The sequence below is a fragment of the Primulina tabacum genome, chromosome 1, assembly GCF_025594145.1.
Source record: "Primulina tabacum isolate GXHZ01 chromosome 1, ASM2559414v2, whole genome shotgun sequence".
Lineage (NCBI taxonomy): Eukaryota > Viridiplantae > Streptophyta > Magnoliopsida > Lamiales > Gesneriaceae > Primulina > Primulina tabacum.
In genome coordinates, this window is record NC_134550.1 from 52760240 (window position 1) to 52779898 (window position 19659).

Consider the following 19659-nt stretch of genomic DNA (forward strand, 5'->3'; position numbering starts at 1 on the left):
AAAGTCCCAAAGAATCATATCATTTGACGGGTACGTACGTACGTTGATAATGTGAGAATGTCATTTATTTACGGATTTCCGAGAGTTTTACGAACTTTGACCACTTTAGGAGTCTTGAAGAGAGGAGCAATTGGTTCATTACGAGGTAGGACATATTTTCATTTTCCGATGATGAAGAGTCCGTGTTTGACACGAGACATTTCATTGAAGAATGTGTGCATGAAATCTATTGGAGATTGTGCATGTGAAAGAAATTTGAAGATTGTGTAAAATAAAATCAAAATAGAGGTTTATTTATAGACAAATGTTGGATTTTATAAAATATAGCAGTTGGATTTTCAGAATATAAAAAAATTCCACATTTTTTCCCCCAATTTTTCAGATTTTTTTAGTGATTTATGTGGTTTTATCTTTAATTTTTTTACGACAGACAGATTTAATCTGACTGTTAGACCAACAATTAATAAATAAACAAATTTTAAAAAAATAAACAAAGGTGGAGACTTCACCACGCGAAGACTCTCTTTGCAGGCTGGCCCGCCATCTCAGAGACACCCGCGTGCTAGGTCCTCACCCTCAAGGTTATCACATATGCAAAAGATTCAACGTTTGGCTCAGATATGTATACATGCATGTATCATTCTTTAGGAGTCCTTTTTGCATTATTTTTATTACTGTATATCATCAGCGCTCATCATTTCAAAGAAATGTGGCACATGCATACCCCCAGCTTTCTCTCGAACTTAATACATATATCTAAAGTAGGAAAATAATTGAGATCAATCAAATCTAATGATGAAACGTTAATGCATTACACACACTCACAATACATATATAGATACGAGTGTGTGTGTGTGTTTTATGACAAGGACAAAAACATAAGTTTGGGAGGAAAATGCTGGAGCATTAGGTGACATGTTCATCTGTCACCATGCATATCGACTCGACGTCTGCTAGCTTTGGTCCACGCACTGATGAATTATATTAGAGGGTTGCTTACTCTATTTTACAGTGGGGGAAATAAAGTATAAAATTTTCGAAGATAATAATGTAATATTTGTGCTGGCCATGCTTCATATATCTATTATTCGCAGATACATACACACACGTATATATAGAGATTACTTATAAAATTCCATGCACAAAGGTACAAACTGAAGGAACGTGCAATCTGAAGTGAAGAAAGCAGAAGACGACAATAATAATAGTCAGACTATGTCTCAAGCTTTTGCCTTTTATTATTCAAATGAGAAATTATTATTTAATGTATAGCTTCATCTCTCTAATTATTATTCGAGTTTCTAACAACAACAAAAAAAAAATTGGATACCGTGGGTTTGTTTCAAGTCATTTTTCGGCTAATTAATATTTGATCATCGTTAATTCATTTTGGTACAAGTCATGTACGAGCTACGGAAACTCGGTCTTTGTCATTTAAGAGAGAGTGCTGTGACAGTATGGCAAATCTAAAAACGTCATTTTAGAAATCATATAAATATCTCCCTATTTTTTTGGTGAACTTTGAATCGTGTTTAAACTTTAAGGTCGTGAAAAAGTGTGATGGAATAGCGAAGATAAGGACTGAAATCTTCGGCTGAAATGAAATAATATATATATATATATATATATATATATCAAAGTGAAAAAAAAAATTATTTTTCATTTATTTTTAGCAGACATGAATCGTGCATAAAAGGCCATATGATAAGACCAAGAAAATTCTAGGAAATTGAAAAAGATCGGACTGGCCGACACGTTCTAATAATCAGTAGTTAATTCGGGCACAACTCATCCTCGGACCCAAAGCTATATCAAAATACACGTCCTAACTACATTATTATAAATACTATTATATTAACTTTCCTCATTTAGTTTCTACGTGCTAACAAACTAATAATTTTCAATACACGTTCCAAGTTACAAACCCGAACTGAATAAATAATTAAAACTAGTTACTCCGTACAATCTTTTTTATCATTATCGATAGACTATAGTGAAATTTTACAAATTATGGAGGGACTAAATTGATATTTGAATTGTTAAAATAAAAATAATAAAAATAAAAGTGTGTATTGAAATTGAAAAAATAAAGTGTAATATTAGTGTCATATAAGGGTAAAATTGGAAGATTGTGTGTTGAAATTGAAAAAAAAAAAAACAAAAGTGTAATATTAGTATCATATAAGGATAAAATTGGAAGAAAAAAGTTGGTGTCCACTCTAGGTAGTTATTATCATGTCCTCATACTTAATAACATAGTATAGAAGTATAGATTCTGAAGGTGTGAAACACACAAAATTAATCACTGCCCAAATAATTAAAATAAATAACAGTCAAAACAATAATCAATTTATAAGATAATAACGTACATTGGTCAACTAATCCACATCCGTGTCACACGGAACCCTCTGAAACCCATTCGAACTGGAGAACGGGACCCTCAACGATTCACAAAGAACCTTAAGCTTGCGATGAATCTTGAAAACCCCAATCTTCAATCTGATTTTAGCCCTGATTTTCACTTTCAAGTCCGCATCACCCGAGGCCTGATCCACTTTCAAATCACGGGCCACGGCCCCATAAAGCTTCTCGTTTTTAGCCGCCAAATCCAAGTCCAAATGGGTCACATTTCTCCTTGGCTGATAGAATGGAGCAACAGTACTGACCGACAGAATCTGATCCTCGTACAACACCGACACGTCGATCCTGTTGTAATATAACGAGACCCTTTTGTTAGGATTGTGCGCTCGGAGCACGAAATGGAATTTTGCGTTTAGGACGTCTTTTGTTAGGTTGTAAGCACTGATGGAACCGTGCTCCATCGAATATTTCAATTTTCTTGGTTGGACGGATACCCAGATGATGATGACAACTAGAACTGTGAAAACAATCGAGGCTAGAGCTGTAAGGGCAATGCATCTCAGAAGCCAAGAATGTTGTGGTCGCCCCACCGGCGCTCGTGGTGGCTGCTGCGGCTGTGGTGGTGTCATGGGCCGGTGGCTTTGCATGCAATTGCGAAGGAGTTTGATGTATTAGCGTCGATGTTTAAGCATAGTGATATTGCTTTTAACAACTGAAATGTGAATTATACAGCTATCTGTTATTATATCCTGTTCGTAGTGGCATTGGTTAACACTTCAAGATTTCTTGTACCAAACTCAAGAGATCTACGAGTCTTAGAAGAGAAAAAGGGAGCTAGGGTTCGCATGTGAATATTCATTTATTGCAGAGTTTAAAGATTTCTTTGCTGTGGAAATTTAAGAATCTGATTCTCAATGAGTTAATAATGTTCTTGATTGCTTAGGACAAGGTATTCTCATGATCTGCACGAAATTGTTACGTTTGCGATATATATATACTATATTTGGATTATTGGCTTAATGAAAGATGACCATCAGTTTTTAAGCACAAGATCAAACTGCAAACAAAATATTCATGGAATGATTGGAAAAAATTATACGTCTTGGAGTTTCAGGAATTATATATTTGTCTTCCTTTCGAGGGTTAATTACTCGAGGAATTATTTGAGATACGGACCAAATACTATGTTCATGCTTGGTGTAAACCCTATACTTATAATCACCTGGTTGGTAATATGGACCCAACTTTATGTTTGACAATTGTTCATGCACGGAGAGATCTGGAATATTGTCGAAAGATTTATGAAATATACCAAAAATCGAACATTTAAAACATTTATACACTAATATTGCATAAAGAGGTGGGTGTTCTAGAAAACAAACGAGTCACACCCAAAAGACCAATATTTGTTACTCAAAACATGTTAATTTTCTATGGAGGTTTCGAAATAATAAAGCCTCTCATGCTTTAAGTTAGAAAGACAAGATGACAAAAAAAAAAGAAGTTATTTTAGATTGTAGGCGAAATTGTTTTTTGGTTATCTATGTTTGTTTATTTGAGATTTTGTTCATTTATGTTATCAACTTTCAGTTTTAATTGGTTAACATTGATTTTTTTGGGTAAATGTGATTATTTTTCTGACGTGACGCTAATGTGTGCAGTACAATATCAGCATTCTCAATTAAAAAAATTAAAAATTTTAAAAATAAAAAAATACAAGACTAAAAGTGAAATTTGATAACATAAAGTACTAAAATCGCAAAAAAAAAAAAAAGAAGAACAAAAATACAATTTTTCCTAAATTATAAGTGTAACATGATATATACTTGTGATCCTTGACATGCTATACATGCGTGGATATTTTACTGTAAAATATAATTTTATGTACCATAATTTATATGTCGAAATATTTTTTTTCCTACCTAGTTTTGTGTTTATATATATTTTTTCGAAATTAACTCTTTTGTCCACTAAATTGTTAAATTTTGGGTTTTGGTCCAACAAATAATCAGAGTGTTTTGATACAATAACTTTGTTTTTTTAGCTTTTAATCATATTTCGTCGTGATGTTGACATGAGACTAAAAATGTTAACTTTACATAAAAAAAATTGACATGTCATCATAAAATGATGTGTGTCCAACACCAAATCATCAATTAAATTAAAATAGCCGGAAATTACAATTTTGTTCACTAGTACTAAAGCTTGACAAATTAATAGTGTAAAACTAAAAATTGGATAAGTGGCAAAAATAAATTTTTAGGTCTATACATTGAATTTCACTATTTTGGATCTTAGTAACCTAATATTTTAAAATTAAGTTTTAATACACTGACTTTTAATTTTGGTTTAATTGATGACATGACACATGACACTTTAGTAATTTTTGGAGTCACCTCAGCACTTCGAATAATATGACTGAAAAAAGTATATGTACAAAAATCAGAATTTGAAAACTTAATGGACAAAAACTCAAATAGAGAAAGTTAATATACAAATCAAAAAAGTTATTTTCCCAAATTTTTTCCTTATTTTTTGTCGTTATATATTTCTCATAAAAAGAAGAGTTTTGATGGGGAGCGGGGATGTGTATTTTCGGGGGAAAAGGAGGTGTGATTTAGAGATCGATAATAGTCAATAGATATGTGCAATTTTTTATTTTTATTTTTGAAAATCAGTGTAATTGTTTTTTTGGCGCGTGTTATTTTGACTTTTGAGTGAGAGCAAAAAATGCAGATGAATGGGCGGCTCTGGATTTATTTTTAAGCTTGTGAACTGGAAAAGTCAATATCCTATTATGGCCATTGGGCTTTGATAAATTTATGGTCCAGATGCCACGGCCACATTTGCATTTAAAATTCTCTTAAAATTGCTAGTAATGTAACATTTTTACCCTAAGTTTATGCTATCTTTGGTCACCACGGCGTGAAAAATAAATTAGCACAAAAACTTCTGTGAGAGAGTCTCATGAGTTAATTTCGTGAGACGAATTTTCTATTTGGGTTACCCACAAAAAATTATTACTTTTTATGTCAAAAGTATTGATTATTATTGTAAATATGAGCAGAGTTGACAAGTCTCACGAATATGAGCTGGAGTTGATCAGTTTCACATATCTTTTATCCGTGAAACCGTATCACAAAAGACATAATAATAAATTAGAGGGTTTTGGGTTTATATTTTATTAACTCGTGGATCTTGGTACTTGATCCAATTATTGACATCGTCCCAAGCAAATCACCATTTTCTGACATCACATCAATATTTTTTCTCATGCCACACAATACTCTAGAAAAAATGATTAAATTAAAAAAATCAAAGTTACTCTATCAAAACCAAAAATTTGGATATTTAGTAGATCAAAACTGAAAATAGAATAAGTTAGCATAGAAAAGAAATTATTTTACCTGAATCACACTGTCTTTTCATCCAAGAGCATATGCTATTTCTCTAGTATTTTGTTCTACGTGGCAGAACAAAATAAAAGAAATCACATAATATCTACTTGGCCTAACCTAGACCTATGAATTAAGCTAAACCATAAAGGAAATAAACACTAAATTAGCATAGTGATAGGACACGCATGTGAGGTAAATTGATATAGAAAGGTGTGTTAGAGGACAAGTTCACAAGTACTTTTTTACCACAAAAAAATTAGGTCAGATACCACTCTCCCAAACTTCTTGTGCCCTTTTCTTTTCACATGAATGTCGTCCAATTAACTGAACATCGGAAGTATCTTGTATTCATTTTCATTGACATGACACAGCAAAATCCCATTCTCCTAAAAAATTCTTCAAAACTAGCGTGGAGGGAGATATTTTGTTTTTTTGAAAATACATACTTTAGAGACTCATCCTAGGATGGAATGCTTCAACTTGGATGCAGTTATTTCAAAGTTAAATTAGGGAATTTTGAGTCGACGTCGTATCGGTATCATATGACCGTCTTGCTGGGAAAAACTAAAATTGTAAAAACAAAAGAGAAGAAGATAGAAAACTAAAACTAAAACTAAAATTTGACAACATAGATAACTAATATGGTAAAAAGATAAATATATTAGACCGAAATTGACACTCTTCCTATTTATAAATTTATTTAAACTATTAAAAATGTCAGGCATTTACAAACATTTAAAAGGTGTAGCGAAAAGAAAAGGACTAAAGGTGTTGTGATATATTGGGATTAATGGTGGAGTTGGTCTCCCGCATATCCCTTGGAATTATGCTTTCTTTTGCAAACTCTTTTAGTCTATGGGATCGAGAACAAACCTTAGCTGCCATAGAATAAATTCTATATCCTTGAATCTACTAATAACACCTACTTATAAATAATCAACCCTATGCCTTCCGGTGCTCCCTCTAAAAAATACTTAATTTGACCCCCACCACCACCACCGCCATCATCTTGGAGCCATGATCTCTTCCGGCAGTGATGGTGGTGGTGGTGGTGGTAAATCTGCAACAATCGGTCAAAATTCGAAGAAGACAACGAAATTCAGGAAAGAATTAAATACCGGATATATATTGTGTCTTCAAACAGGGCAACTTCAATGAATCCTTTGGCATAATTTCAAGATTCACAGAGAATAGCTAGTTAGGTAGCAAACTGCAAAACTTCAGCTGATTATCTACAGGTTTCCGAGCCCGATGAAGTACGTACGACTAGTCTCCGACACCGAGACAATGGGAATCGAGAATAATATTCCATGTACCCGTTATTAGTTATGCAGTATTCATCTTGTTTTCAGTGTTATGTTTCTGGATCGAATAATTAAGCAGAAGATTGACCCTGCGGATGCACTTTGCTCCTGAATGTCGGAGAAACAAGATTGTGGGAATAAAATGTGTTTTGATTGCTGTCATGTTTTAGCTTAATGCTTTGAGCTTGTACTTCCATCTCTTTTATCATAAGTTTTCTAGAAATTTATCACATCGGAGGTTGACAACTATATATTATATTTTATCAAAATTCCAAGATTGTCAGGCCCTCCATAAACTATTTATTTAATATTATATATTGGCAGAAAAATGTATTACAGGCGCTGAAACAGCAACGTTGGCAGCAATAATAATATATCTTTATTAATTGCCTTTTCACCATCCCTAACTTGCATCTGTTCTTTCTCCTCTAATTAGTTCTCGTTTTCTCATCGGTAAAAACAAATTCATAGACAAAAATATTCTATTATTCCTTGGAAAAATCAACATAAACTAAAGTAACCACTAAAAACAATAAAATATCTGGTATACTCAGGGATGTCAACGAGCTGAGTCGAGCCAAACAGTATCAGGCTCGAGCTCGATTCGAACTTTTATAATGAAACTCGAGCTCAGTTTGTTTCAAATTTATCAAGTTCGCAAATAGTTCGAACTCGACTCGTTTTAAAATTATTAAGCTTGCGAATAGCCCGAGCTTGGCTCGTTTATCACATTTAACGATTCTGACTCGAGTTTGGCTCAGGCTAGTTTTTGATATGGTGAAACTATATAATTTTGGACTTGTCGATCATTCTTAGTCAAAAAGCCAACTATGATATGAGAATTTAAGGAGGTATGCTTATCATTTTACGATCTTTCAATCACTCTCCTTACATTTATATTTCGACTTGGGGCAATGCAAATTATTATTATACACTTAAGACCTAACAAACTAGTCGAGTTCTAGCTCAAGAACAGGTTCGCGAGCTTACGATTCGAATATCCTTAAGCTCGAGCTCTATAAAATATTCGAGTTCGAGATCAACTCGATAAGCGCCTTAACAAACGATCTCTAACGAGCTTTTTACAGAGCCGAACTTCGAGTAGCTCGTGAGCGGATTCGTTCGTTTACATCCCTATGCATACTCTAGTCAATCAATCTAATTGGTTCTCATTTTAAAGCGATAAATGACGAATATCGCTAATAAGTTGGGGGCTAATTGTTCTTCGACATGAACAGTAATAAAAAAATTATATTTTTGAAACACAAAAACTGTTATGAGATAGTCTCATATGTCAGTTTTGTGATACGGATCACAACCCGACCTGACCCATAAAAAAAATAATACTTTTTATGTGAAAGCATAACTTGTCAATATATGTATAGGCCGGATCGATCTTTCTCACAGATATAGATCAGTACGGCCGTCTCATATGACACTTACACTATTGAAATAGACAACAAAATGACTTTGACAATTTTCAATGACAATAGAATTATACCAGGGCAAAATAGCTAATATGCAAGTATATTTTGTCAGTGAGTACCAAACTAGAGTATATAGTAGAAAATATTTCAAAATTTCACAAAATAATAAAATTTCTCATGATTAATCAATATATGCTAGCGATTATTAAAGTATTTTCATCATATGTTAACAAATTAAAGGCTTCGCAATTTAATTCGATACCTCCCTCTGCTTCGTCCCGCTTAGTACTTTCCCTCCTTCATGTACCGTTTGACTCTACCCTAGACGATGTTTGCATTGCTGGACTATGAATTTTTTAATTAAAACGTCTTTATCTGTATTTTGGAACTTTTGGAAATATATAAATATATAATATTGCACGCAAAATGCACACGTGCGTGCATGGTATCTATATCTAGAGAGTACATGCATCCATTTCTTTTATATCAAAAACCATTTTCTTTTATTAATATGAACTATAGAAGAGATTATTTCTACAACATCAAATATTTATTTAATAAAAAAATAATACTGGCAGAAAAATTGTTTTCGTTCCCGGCGCAACAACAACGTATATATCTTGATTACTTTTTAACATTGTATATGTTCTTTCTTCTCTAATTAATTCTCATTTGCAAGTGATGAATGATGGATATCACTTAATATACAATTATTAAAAAAATAATATTTTTTGATAGATTAGTTAATGAATTTGACAAATTTCACAGCTGTAATAGAATTAAACTATAAAAAAAAAAAACTAAAATCTTGCAGTATTTTGGTCTTTGTTAGTTCGAAAAAAATTATAACAGAGTAGAATTTATTTTTTCAGAAATGCAAATAAACATTTAAATTTCTTATGATTAAAAATATCAGTTCTCTAAAATTAATGAAATTTCTATAACGTTGATTTTTCCTTTTTTGAAAGAAAATTGTTTTTATTTTCTTTTTTAAGGTTGGAGTTTTAAGATTAATTTCCCCCAAAAAAGTGCATCAATATTTGATAAATAAATCGATAAAATCTTGTATATATTAGTGAATACAATAAACTCTAGTCTCACATTTTGATTGTATTGAATTTTGGTTTTTTTTTTTTTTTGTATCTCATAATTGTGGACCAAATTTTTTTCAAAATCATATGAAAATCGATCTATATAATTAATATAAAACGGAAGTCTCACTTGAAAAAAATTAAATTAATATCTGTAATTTTTCATAGCGACTCTTATTTCTCTAAACCCTAATAAGTTTACTATATATAACGTCATTATCTATCGCTTCGTTGTCTGATATTTGTTTCTGCCGACATCTAATTTATCTTTGACCAGAGTCGAATTTGTCAAAAATTCTTCGGTTATCGATAGATTTCTCATGTATCTTGTTTCTCCCATTTTTTAAATTATCTTTGTTCTTCGCCATATCTTGATTGAGCTAATTTGTTTCCACCGGTGTGATTCATACCACCACTAGAAGATCTAAGTTTGCAGGTATAAATTTCTATGTATTAATCACAAAAGTGGTTCCTATACTTGGACTTGTTTCATGTTTATACATATATATGTTTCCATACATACATATATATATGGTTTTCTTGTAGAAATCAAACTGAGCAAAGTAAGTAAAAATTGATGTTTCCCAGAATGGGTGATTCAAAACTTGTACGGGAGTTAGATTCGTAAATCATTTTGGAAAATATGACATAAATATTACATTATTTATTTATTTATTTATAAAACTTTACAAAGTAAATATTTATTGACCGGAATAAATTTATATTATTCTTCAATTTACGATCTATTCGAAACAATCTTTTAATGATTTTAATTATTGAAAAACCAAGTGTACAAAAATAAATGTTTAATAAATAAACTATTTATTTAAATGCAATCATGTAATTCTATGTCAATTTTTTTTTAAAAAAAAATAGCATGTGTGCGATGCACATGCATTGCACGAGAATAACACTGACTCGAGAATAGATTTATAAATTATACAAACATATATAAAAGCCGCTCTGTAAAACTAATATAAAACATAAACCTTCCTTAAGGAAAAAAATAATTAATAATGAAAATTTTCTTAGCGAATTTCTTCTAAACCCTAATCAATTTTGCATGTATAGCATTTTTTCAATCATCACTTTTGTTGTCTAGATTTTCTGTCGATGGATAATTTACCACAATTGAATTCCATAAAAAATTTATTCATTTATCTATTTAAATTCTCATTTACCTCGTTTATCTAATTATTTTCCTTTTTCCCATTCAATCTTGATTAAGGTTTTCTTTCGTTGTCCGGTTCTTACTACTTCTAGAAGATATAGTGTTTTTCAGGTACACATTCTCTTATAAAATTGGTTTATGAAGTCATGAGAAAATTATCAATTTATTTTAAGTTATTTAATTTGCATAACTAATAATTATTCATGGTTTTTATTTTCGTTTACTTAAACATTTTATGTTCAAATAAATTTAATTTTCTTTTCCTAAATGCTTATTAATTTGACCAATAATTGTTGGAAAGAAAATAAAGTAAAATTAATTTTTTATTTGATTTCTTAATTACCCAAGTGGTAATAAAAAGTGTAATGAAGTTACAACTTTAAAAGAAATTTGCATTACGTCAGATATCGATGGATAACGAGCGGTATGACAAAAATACTTAATTATATTCCATTATTTTTTAAAATAAATTTTCATAGTTACAAATGAGAATAATTTTTACATAAATCACATATGTGAATTATTAAGAACCTATGCAGAGCAACATAAAATTTTATGAGACAGAAAAAGAATTAATACAATACAAATATTAATGCGCCCAATAGGAATATTAGTCGATATTTTTCCAAAAATATATCATTCGATATTATGTGGTTCTATTAAAAACTTTTTCCCTTTGAACAAAAATGCATGCTCGTGGTTTGCAGGTTTGCATCAGACTGAGGTATATTTAGTGCACATCGAAAGGTAATGGTTGTGAATTCTCATTTAACTAAAAAAATATATTTTGTTATTTAATAATATATAATGCTGAAAATTAAGTAGTAGCATATTTTTTCCGATTTTTTTGTGTGGCCGTATTTACATTAATAATTATTCTCTTTAAAAAAATCAGAAAGGAAAGAAATTGTATGTTTTTATTATGTAAGGCCGGGGGATATAATTTGTTGGATTAATAAAATTATATATCTATACATATTATAAAAGTGTGAATCAAGGTCAAAGTTTTTCTATTGTGTAATGTCAACTTTGTCCTTAGTTTGTACATACTGGAAAAATTTAGTGAGGATATTTTTGTCAAATCAGTTATTATGATAAGGACAAAATTGTCAAACTACATTAATGTTAGATAATGATCAAATCTATACAATTATTATTATTTTATTATAAAAGTGTGAATCAATGTCAAAGTTTTTCTATTATGTAATGTCAACTTTGTCCTTAGTTTGTACATACATGAAAAATTTAGTGAGGAATTGAGGATGTTTTTGTCAAATCAGTTATTATGATAGGGACAAAATTGTCAAACTACATTTATGTTAGATAATGATCAAATTGCCAAAAAAGCTGAAACTTTAAAATTCTTTGATTTTTATTATAAAAGTGTGAATCAAGGTCAAAGTTTTTCTATTATGTAATGTCAACTTTGTCCTTAGTTTGTACATACATGAAAAATTTAGTGAGAAATTGAGGATGTTTTTGTCAAATCAGTTATTATGATAGGGACAAAATTGTCAAACTACATTTATGTTAGATAATGATCAAATTGTCAAAAAAGCTGAAACTTTAAAATTCTTTGATTTTTATTTTCTTGTAGATGAATTGAACAAACTTTTTTCACAAAAAATATTAATTTGAAAAGATTGAAATACCAAAATATATTGGTTTTATTTTCTTATAGATGAAGTGAAAAAGAATTTTTTCACAAAAAACTTAATTTGTAGATTTTTTCACAAAAAAGTTAATTTGTAGAATATTAAAATAACAAAATTCGTTTGTTTTATTTTCTTGTAAATAAAGTGAAAATATTTTTTCCACAAAAACTTAATTTGTATAACGATATAATGTTAAATATCTTTTATTTTTAGTTCATTAAGATTAATTATTTTAAAATGAAGAATTAAACTATTGAAGCCAAATAATTAAATTAATTTTGTTTTTGTTTTAACAAGGTTGGTGTCATGAAGAAGGTTCGATATTTAATTAAATTTACAAAATGATACAAGAATTATCAGATATAAATATAGATAATCCTAATAAATATTTCATTGATATTTATTTTATCTATATTTCTTTATCAAAAAGAAAGTCAACTAATATTGTTCAAAGCATTGGTTCATTATGAAAATTTAACGATATAAGATTGAATAATATATTTGTATTAATTTTAACTATATTTTCCTCTTTTTAAATGCTATAAACTATAACAATTATTTTATGAGAGATTCTTGCAATTAACGAATGATTATTTTTATAAGAGATATATATTGACAAATCAGTTATAGTTTTTGTAACATTAAAATATATATCTTTGAATGTAAATTTTTAAAATTATGATAAATAAATTTTTATAAAATTTATTCATTAGCAATACACACTATTTCTCCATAGACAAAGTCAAAGTTATTTGGTTTTTATTTACTTGTAGATGAAGTGAACAAATGTTTTTTACAAAAATATTTGTTTGAATGTGATTTATTTTATTTAGTAGATTTATATTCTTTTGAATGATTTTATATATGCAAGAAATTTATCTTTAATTTGGTGAGGAAGTTTTTGTAAAATCAATTATTATGATGATGTCAAGATTATCAATCTACGTATGCTAGGCAAGGATCAAGTTGCCAAGAAGATTGAAACTCCAAAATTCTTTGATTTATATTTTCTTGTAGATGAATTGAACATATTTTTTCCGCAAAATATTAATTTGAGAATATTGAAATACAAAAAATCATGGGTTTTATTTGTTTATAGATGAAGCGAAAATAATTTTTTCCCAATAAAATTAGTTTGTACAATATTGAAATACCAAAATTCTTTTGTTTTATTTGGTTGTAAATATTGCGAATTTTTTCCACAAAAACCATAATTTGTGTAAAGACATGATATTAAATATCCTCTATTTTGCATTAATTGAGAATAATTAATTTAAAACGACAAATTAAAATAATGAAGCCAAATAATTAAATCATGTGGGTTGGTGTTTTGAAGGAGGTTCGACGGTTAATTACATTTTACAAAAATGATACAAAGCATTATTGGATATAGAAGAAAGATGACTTTATAAATATTTCGTGAGTATTTATTCTATCTATTTTTTTTATAAAAAAATCCAATTAATATTTTTCAAAGCCTTAGTTTATTATTAAAATTTAACAATATATGACTGAATACATACAATTTTACTAATTTTAACTATTTTCCGTCTTTGTAAAGATCAGAAACTATAACAATTACTTATTTGATGATCTTGCAATTGACGAAGATGTGTTTTATAAAGGATGGATATAAGTAAATCAATTATAGATTTATGTAATCTGAAATGACATATCTTTGAAGGTAATTTTTTAAAATTATTATGAATAAATCTTTATAAAAATTATTCATTATTGCTCAATATTTCTCTGTTATGATTGATAATCAGAAAGGTCACTTATTTGTTTTTATTTGCTTGTAGATGAAGTGAACATATATTTTTCACAAAATATTAAATTGAATATGATTTGTTTTATTTTGTAAATCTATAATCTTTTGAATGAGTTATATATGCAAGAAGTTTATCAGAAAAAAAATTAATATATACAAATTTAATACTTCCAATAATATAGTATGAAATATAAAAAAAATGTTATCGTAATTTTGAATTTTTGTATTTAAATAACATATTGCATAAATATGTTATATCATTAAGAGTTGAACATTTTTTGATAAATATAATAAACTATTAATTAAATCATATTTTGTCAGTTGTCTAGAAGATAGAATAACCAAAATTCATTGATTTTATTTGCTTGTATATTAAGTTAAAATATTTACAAAAAATAAATATAATTTGTAGAATACTAAAATAACAAAATTCTTTGGTTTTATTTGCTTGATGAAACAAACTTTTTTTTCCTACAAAACACTTAATTTGTGTGGAGATTTGTAGATCAAATAGAGAAGAATATACATTTCTTCTCATAAGATTTGCTAATGAAGATGACGAGAATATTGTTTTTTCACAGAGTAGAAAAACTGATGACAAAAAAAATCATAAAAGCAATATAAATTGAAAATATAAAAGAAGAAAACATTTGACGCAATAATTAATTTAAGGTTTAGAATATATTATCTATATTATATTTTTATTTTTCATAAATCAATAATACGTGGTAAAATAAGTGGGCAACGTTATGTATTATACTTTTTTCTCCTCTCAAATTTAATTTTAATAACTATTGTGATATCAATTTTATATTATATTTTCTCCAATGTCTAATTTATACAAAATTATAATATTTATTACTACTATGTTTTTCAACAATTATTAATTTATTTAGATTGCGCTTGGATAAATTGATTTCAAATTTATGGATTATAATTATAATTTTATTGTTAACAATAAAACAATATATCGAATCTTGAATCCACACATTACTTATTTACATATTATTATTTATATAAAGTAAAATAAATTTCAAATAACATTATTATTGAGTGGACTTGAAAAATATCATAATTAACATGAAATACTACTATATAAACATGAAATGAGTGGATTTGAAGTTTATGATGTTACTTCTCTAAAATAACAAAAATACATTTGAATGTATTGAAATCCATGGATTTGAAATCCTTCCATTCAAAAATAACCTTAGATTTATAACACATAAAATTTTTAAACAAATATCTTTTGCACTCATTTTATAATACATGTAGTACAAATTATATTACATTGAATTTCCTACGGATAATGCTAAAGGTACAACCAATATATCGTACTGCGATATTTATAAAAATTATATCGTGAGATTTTGTTATTATCTAATGAGATTTTATATTTAATTTATAATGAGATTTTAATAAATGAAATTTCTGTATTGATTTTTTTGAATTGTAAGAATTATTGTACAAATTTGGTTGCACATGTAGCATTACTCATTGTCTATCGACTAATTAGCATGAACTCATTAATATATAATTTTTTGTAAATTAATCTCTTCTGATCTCATTTTTTTAACAACAATTATTGATAATAGAAATGTATTTTCACGTGCGTCGCACGTGTCTTTAACTAGTATGTAAAAAAAGTACTTATTTATTTGTATTTAGTAACAAAAATTGTAGATTGTATTACTTATGACATTTTTTCCCCATACAATGGGAGTAAGGGAACGTATTTAATTAAAACCCACACAAGTAGAACTCTATCGGGTCTTAGGCCTATTTGTCTTAACGGCTTAAAGATCAACTATTTAAATTAGAGCTTACAGTCTGTTTTGAATGTGTCATTAATTACACACTTCATTTCAAATTTTAAGGTTCAATCTGAAGTCCGTGGCATGATATTCGGATTGGAATATCACGTTCCTACAAGAGTGAAATGGAAAAGGCCCGGATACGAAACTTTGATAAATAAATATTGTAGATGACCATTTCGAACTCATTGTTGAATATTGATTATTATGTCGAATATGCGTGCTAGAGATGTGCATTGGACGTCTTCACAATCGCGGAGCCATTTTTGTAGATGTACTAATTGTTTATGGCAACCATTTCAGGTCCTTTCTACCTGATCCATTAGCTCCAGTTGCCTCAAATGTCTTCAAGTAGTCAAACCAAAATGAAACCTCAGGGGAAGCTAACAAAGAAGTAAGTGCTCATTATGTCTTCAAGTTCTATGGTTTCTCATGCGAACTCATCTCATTTATGAAAAATGATTCTTGTCACTCCTGTCTTGATCAAGGGATTTAGGAATGCACAAATCAATATTAACAGGGAATGCACTCCCCGATGGCGCGGCTTTGTCATACATCATACGTGGACAGGTAAATGCAATTAATCAGACAATTGTATAAACAATTAGTGTTAAACCTCTGCATTCTTACTTTTAAGCAGGTGAAACTTGAGGGTTGTAAAAAAGATGGTGCAATTTTTTGCTCCTGCTGCAATAAATTGGTAATTTTGAGGTTTTTATGGATTTAAATAATATTATATTAATATTGAATCTAATGTAGATGTAAATTCCTTCTCTAGGATGTTGACACCTAGCATTTTTGTTACTGAACAGGTTAGCCCATCACAGTTTGAGAAGCATGCTGGATGTGGTTCCCACAAGAAACCGTGAGCGATTCTTTGAGTCTCTTGGTTTCTTCATTTGTTGTGGGATTATTTTAGTTGTTTTCATGCAAACGTCACAATTTGTGGTACAATAAATGTTGTTATTGGGGAGTACTTAGGTTCCTTAAACATGAATATACTTGTTCTGGCAGTTACCACAACATATTTACATCAAATGGGATGTCTCTCCATCAGCTCTACGTTGACCAAGTGCAAAGCAGTGAATCATGTTCGAGGGAAAAAGATGATCTATGTTCTATATGCAAGCTCAGGGGAAATTTGATGAGTTGTGGAAATTGCCCACGAAGTTTCCACTATGGTAAGTATATTTAGCTGTACCAATTTATGTCAATAAATCTTGTCTCTACCTTACAACTCCTGTTTTTGTTTCATTTCTTTCCTTTGTAGAATGTGCTGGTCCTTCTGGCATTCCCCAAGGTAAATGGTACTGTAGATACTGCGAAAACTTGTTCGGAAAGAAAAAGTTTTCAAAGCGCAATAAAAATGCTATTGCCGCTGGAAGAGTTGCCGGAGCAAACCCTGTTGAAGAAATAAACCAACGATGCATTCGTATCATTGGAAGTTTGGAAGTTGAGATTGATGGATGTTGCATTTGCGGGTAAATTTTCATCTCATTTTCCGCTATATCATTGAATTCAAGCATTTGATAATTATCTCCGTGCAAAAGGTGTGCTAATTTTGTGCCCGCCAAAATTAATTTTGCACTATACATGCACAATATTTCTTTGGCATAAAAAAAATTATATATGCTGCCGATTTATCAGCAAATTTTTGTAAACATTTTTTACAAATAACGCAACTGGGAGGTTGACTTGTCTGTGTTCATTTTTTTAATCATATTTTGCTTTACTTTTTCCTTTGATGACTGATACTGGTCTAATTCTTGTAGGGGTCATGGGTTCAGCAAGTCCAGAATTACAGACAACACAATAATTATATGTGATCAAGTATAACTCGTTTTCCTAATTTTTGACAATACTCTCTGTTGAAAGATCAGTTTGCAAACTTCGTTATCTTTTATATTGTCAAAAGCATAATGATCGAGTATTCGTTATTCTAGTGTGACAGGGAATACCATGTTGGTTGTCTGAAGGAGCAAAAAATTGCTGATTTGGAGGTCTGCTAATACTGTAAACGTGTTATTATTTCTTGGTTTTGTAACATTTTCTTCTTCTTTTTTTTCCTAAAAAACAATGAAAAATACAGGTATTGCCGGAAGATGACTGGTTTTGTTGCATAGAATGCAACAATATGAACTCCACTCTGAAAGAGTTGATGGAGGCTGGCGAACAGATGCTCCCTCCAAATCTCGAGAACCTCATCAAGAAAAAATTTGAGGACCATGGTTCACAGCAAAATTCAGAGCTTGATATAATTAGATGGAGGCTTTTTAAAGGAAAACAAGCTTCTGAAGTCACAAGAGTGTGGCTTTCTGGTGCTGTTAATATTTTTCATGTAAGTTAACTATTAACTTGTGCTTCTACGAATCTATTTCGCGCATGATTGTTCTGTATTTCTCCAATCATATTTTAGCTCTTTAAATTTCGTGTTAATTTAAGATAATTTTTCCCTTTGGATGGACTGTCAAAATTTGGTGCCATCATCGATCCTCTCATCCTATTTTGCTTTTAACACTTTTTCGGCATGTAATTTGCACGAGAGTTGCTGTTATATCTTTTGAATTTATTTTAAGGACCCTCAAAAAGATCTCATGATCTAAAGAAGAAAGACACTATCTCTGCACATGTTGCACGTCAAAAGTTGTCTTTGATAAATATAGTTAACATGGTTTTTTTGCCTTTTGCTGATTGTATTTTGTCAGTTTAGTGAGTGAAAAGTATTTGAGAAATGATTTTCAATCAATGAAATTGTTGCAGGAATGTTTTGATCCGATTACTGTTCCCAGCAACAGCGGTCTTGATCTAATTCCGAACATGGTTTATGGGTAAGTTGTCGTCTGTACTCCGCAATTCATATGCCCTTTTCTTGTAAGACGTTTCTGTGAATCGGAATGTGTTTAATATATGGCTGCTGCTCTCCAGGAGGGAGGTCAATGGTCAAGATTTCTGTGGAATGTATTGTGCCATTTTGACAGCAAAGTGAGTAAGATAGATAGATTTATGCAGGAACAACACACGCTGAATTCCTTTGTGAATCAAGGGCTTCTTTTAATATTGGAACTTTACTTTAATCCATTTTGCTTCCTTTCAACAGCTCGGCTGCAGTGTCTGCTGGAATCATTCGAATATTTGGGGCGGAAGTAGCAGAGCTTCCCTTGGTTGCAACAAGGCCTGATTGCCAGGGCAAGGTGGGGATGCCAACTCTAATACTAAAAATATACAAATTAAATTTGTAAATATTATCCGTCTGTTGGTGAAAATATAACCTTTCTCAGGGATACTTCCAATCTCTCTTGTTTTGCATTGAGAATCTTCTTTCACACCTCAATGTAAAAGAGCTCGTGCTTCCTGCTGCACATGAAGCAGAATCCATGTGGAAAAACAAATTCGGTTTCGAAAACCTTGGCCAGGAACAGGTTAATTTTTCATGAGCAAGTTTTTTTTTAAAAAAAATCTGTGCTCGTTATTTATATTTAATTTTGTTTGCAGCTGGATCAATACATGAAGAGTTACCCCATGATGGCATTTGATGGAACATCGTTTCTGCACAAGCCGATATCGGGTTCTTGAAATGTCATCCTTCTAGCTTTCTACAAGGGTGTGAATTCATCAGTTCATATGAAATTTTGATTTTTTGGATTATCAGATTAAATATGCACCAAGA

At 30.0% G+C, this 19659-nt stretch overlaps 2 protein-coding genes across 2 annotated transcripts; one reads left to right on the plus strand and one right to left on the minus strand.

Annotated features, from left to right (window-relative positions):
- Positions 1-2279: 2279 nt before the first annotated feature.
- On the minus strand, positions 2280-3186 carry LOC142519614 (NDR1/HIN1-like protein 10). The gene has a single exon (XM_075622655.1). The coding sequence runs from the start codon at positions 3006-3008 to the stop codon at positions 2379-2381; it is 630 nt and encodes a 209-aa protein (XP_075478770.1). The 5' UTR covers positions 3009-3186; the 3' UTR covers positions 2280-2378.
- A 13035-nt stretch (positions 3187-16221) lies between these two features.
- Positions 16222-19659, plus strand: LOC142512655 (increased DNA methylation 1-like). Its single transcript, XM_075619694.1, has 14 exons — positions 16222-16343; positions 16481-16562; positions 16633-16692; positions 16805-16857; positions 17007-17173; positions 17263-17473; positions 17765-17822; positions 17936-17992; positions 18082-18330; positions 18753-18820; positions 18918-18974; positions 19090-19183; positions 19271-19411; positions 19485-19659. Exons 1-14 carry the CDS (start codon positions 16222-16224, stop codon positions 19563-19565), a joined length of 1500 nt encoding a protein of 499 aa, XP_075475809.1. The 3' UTR covers positions 19566-19659.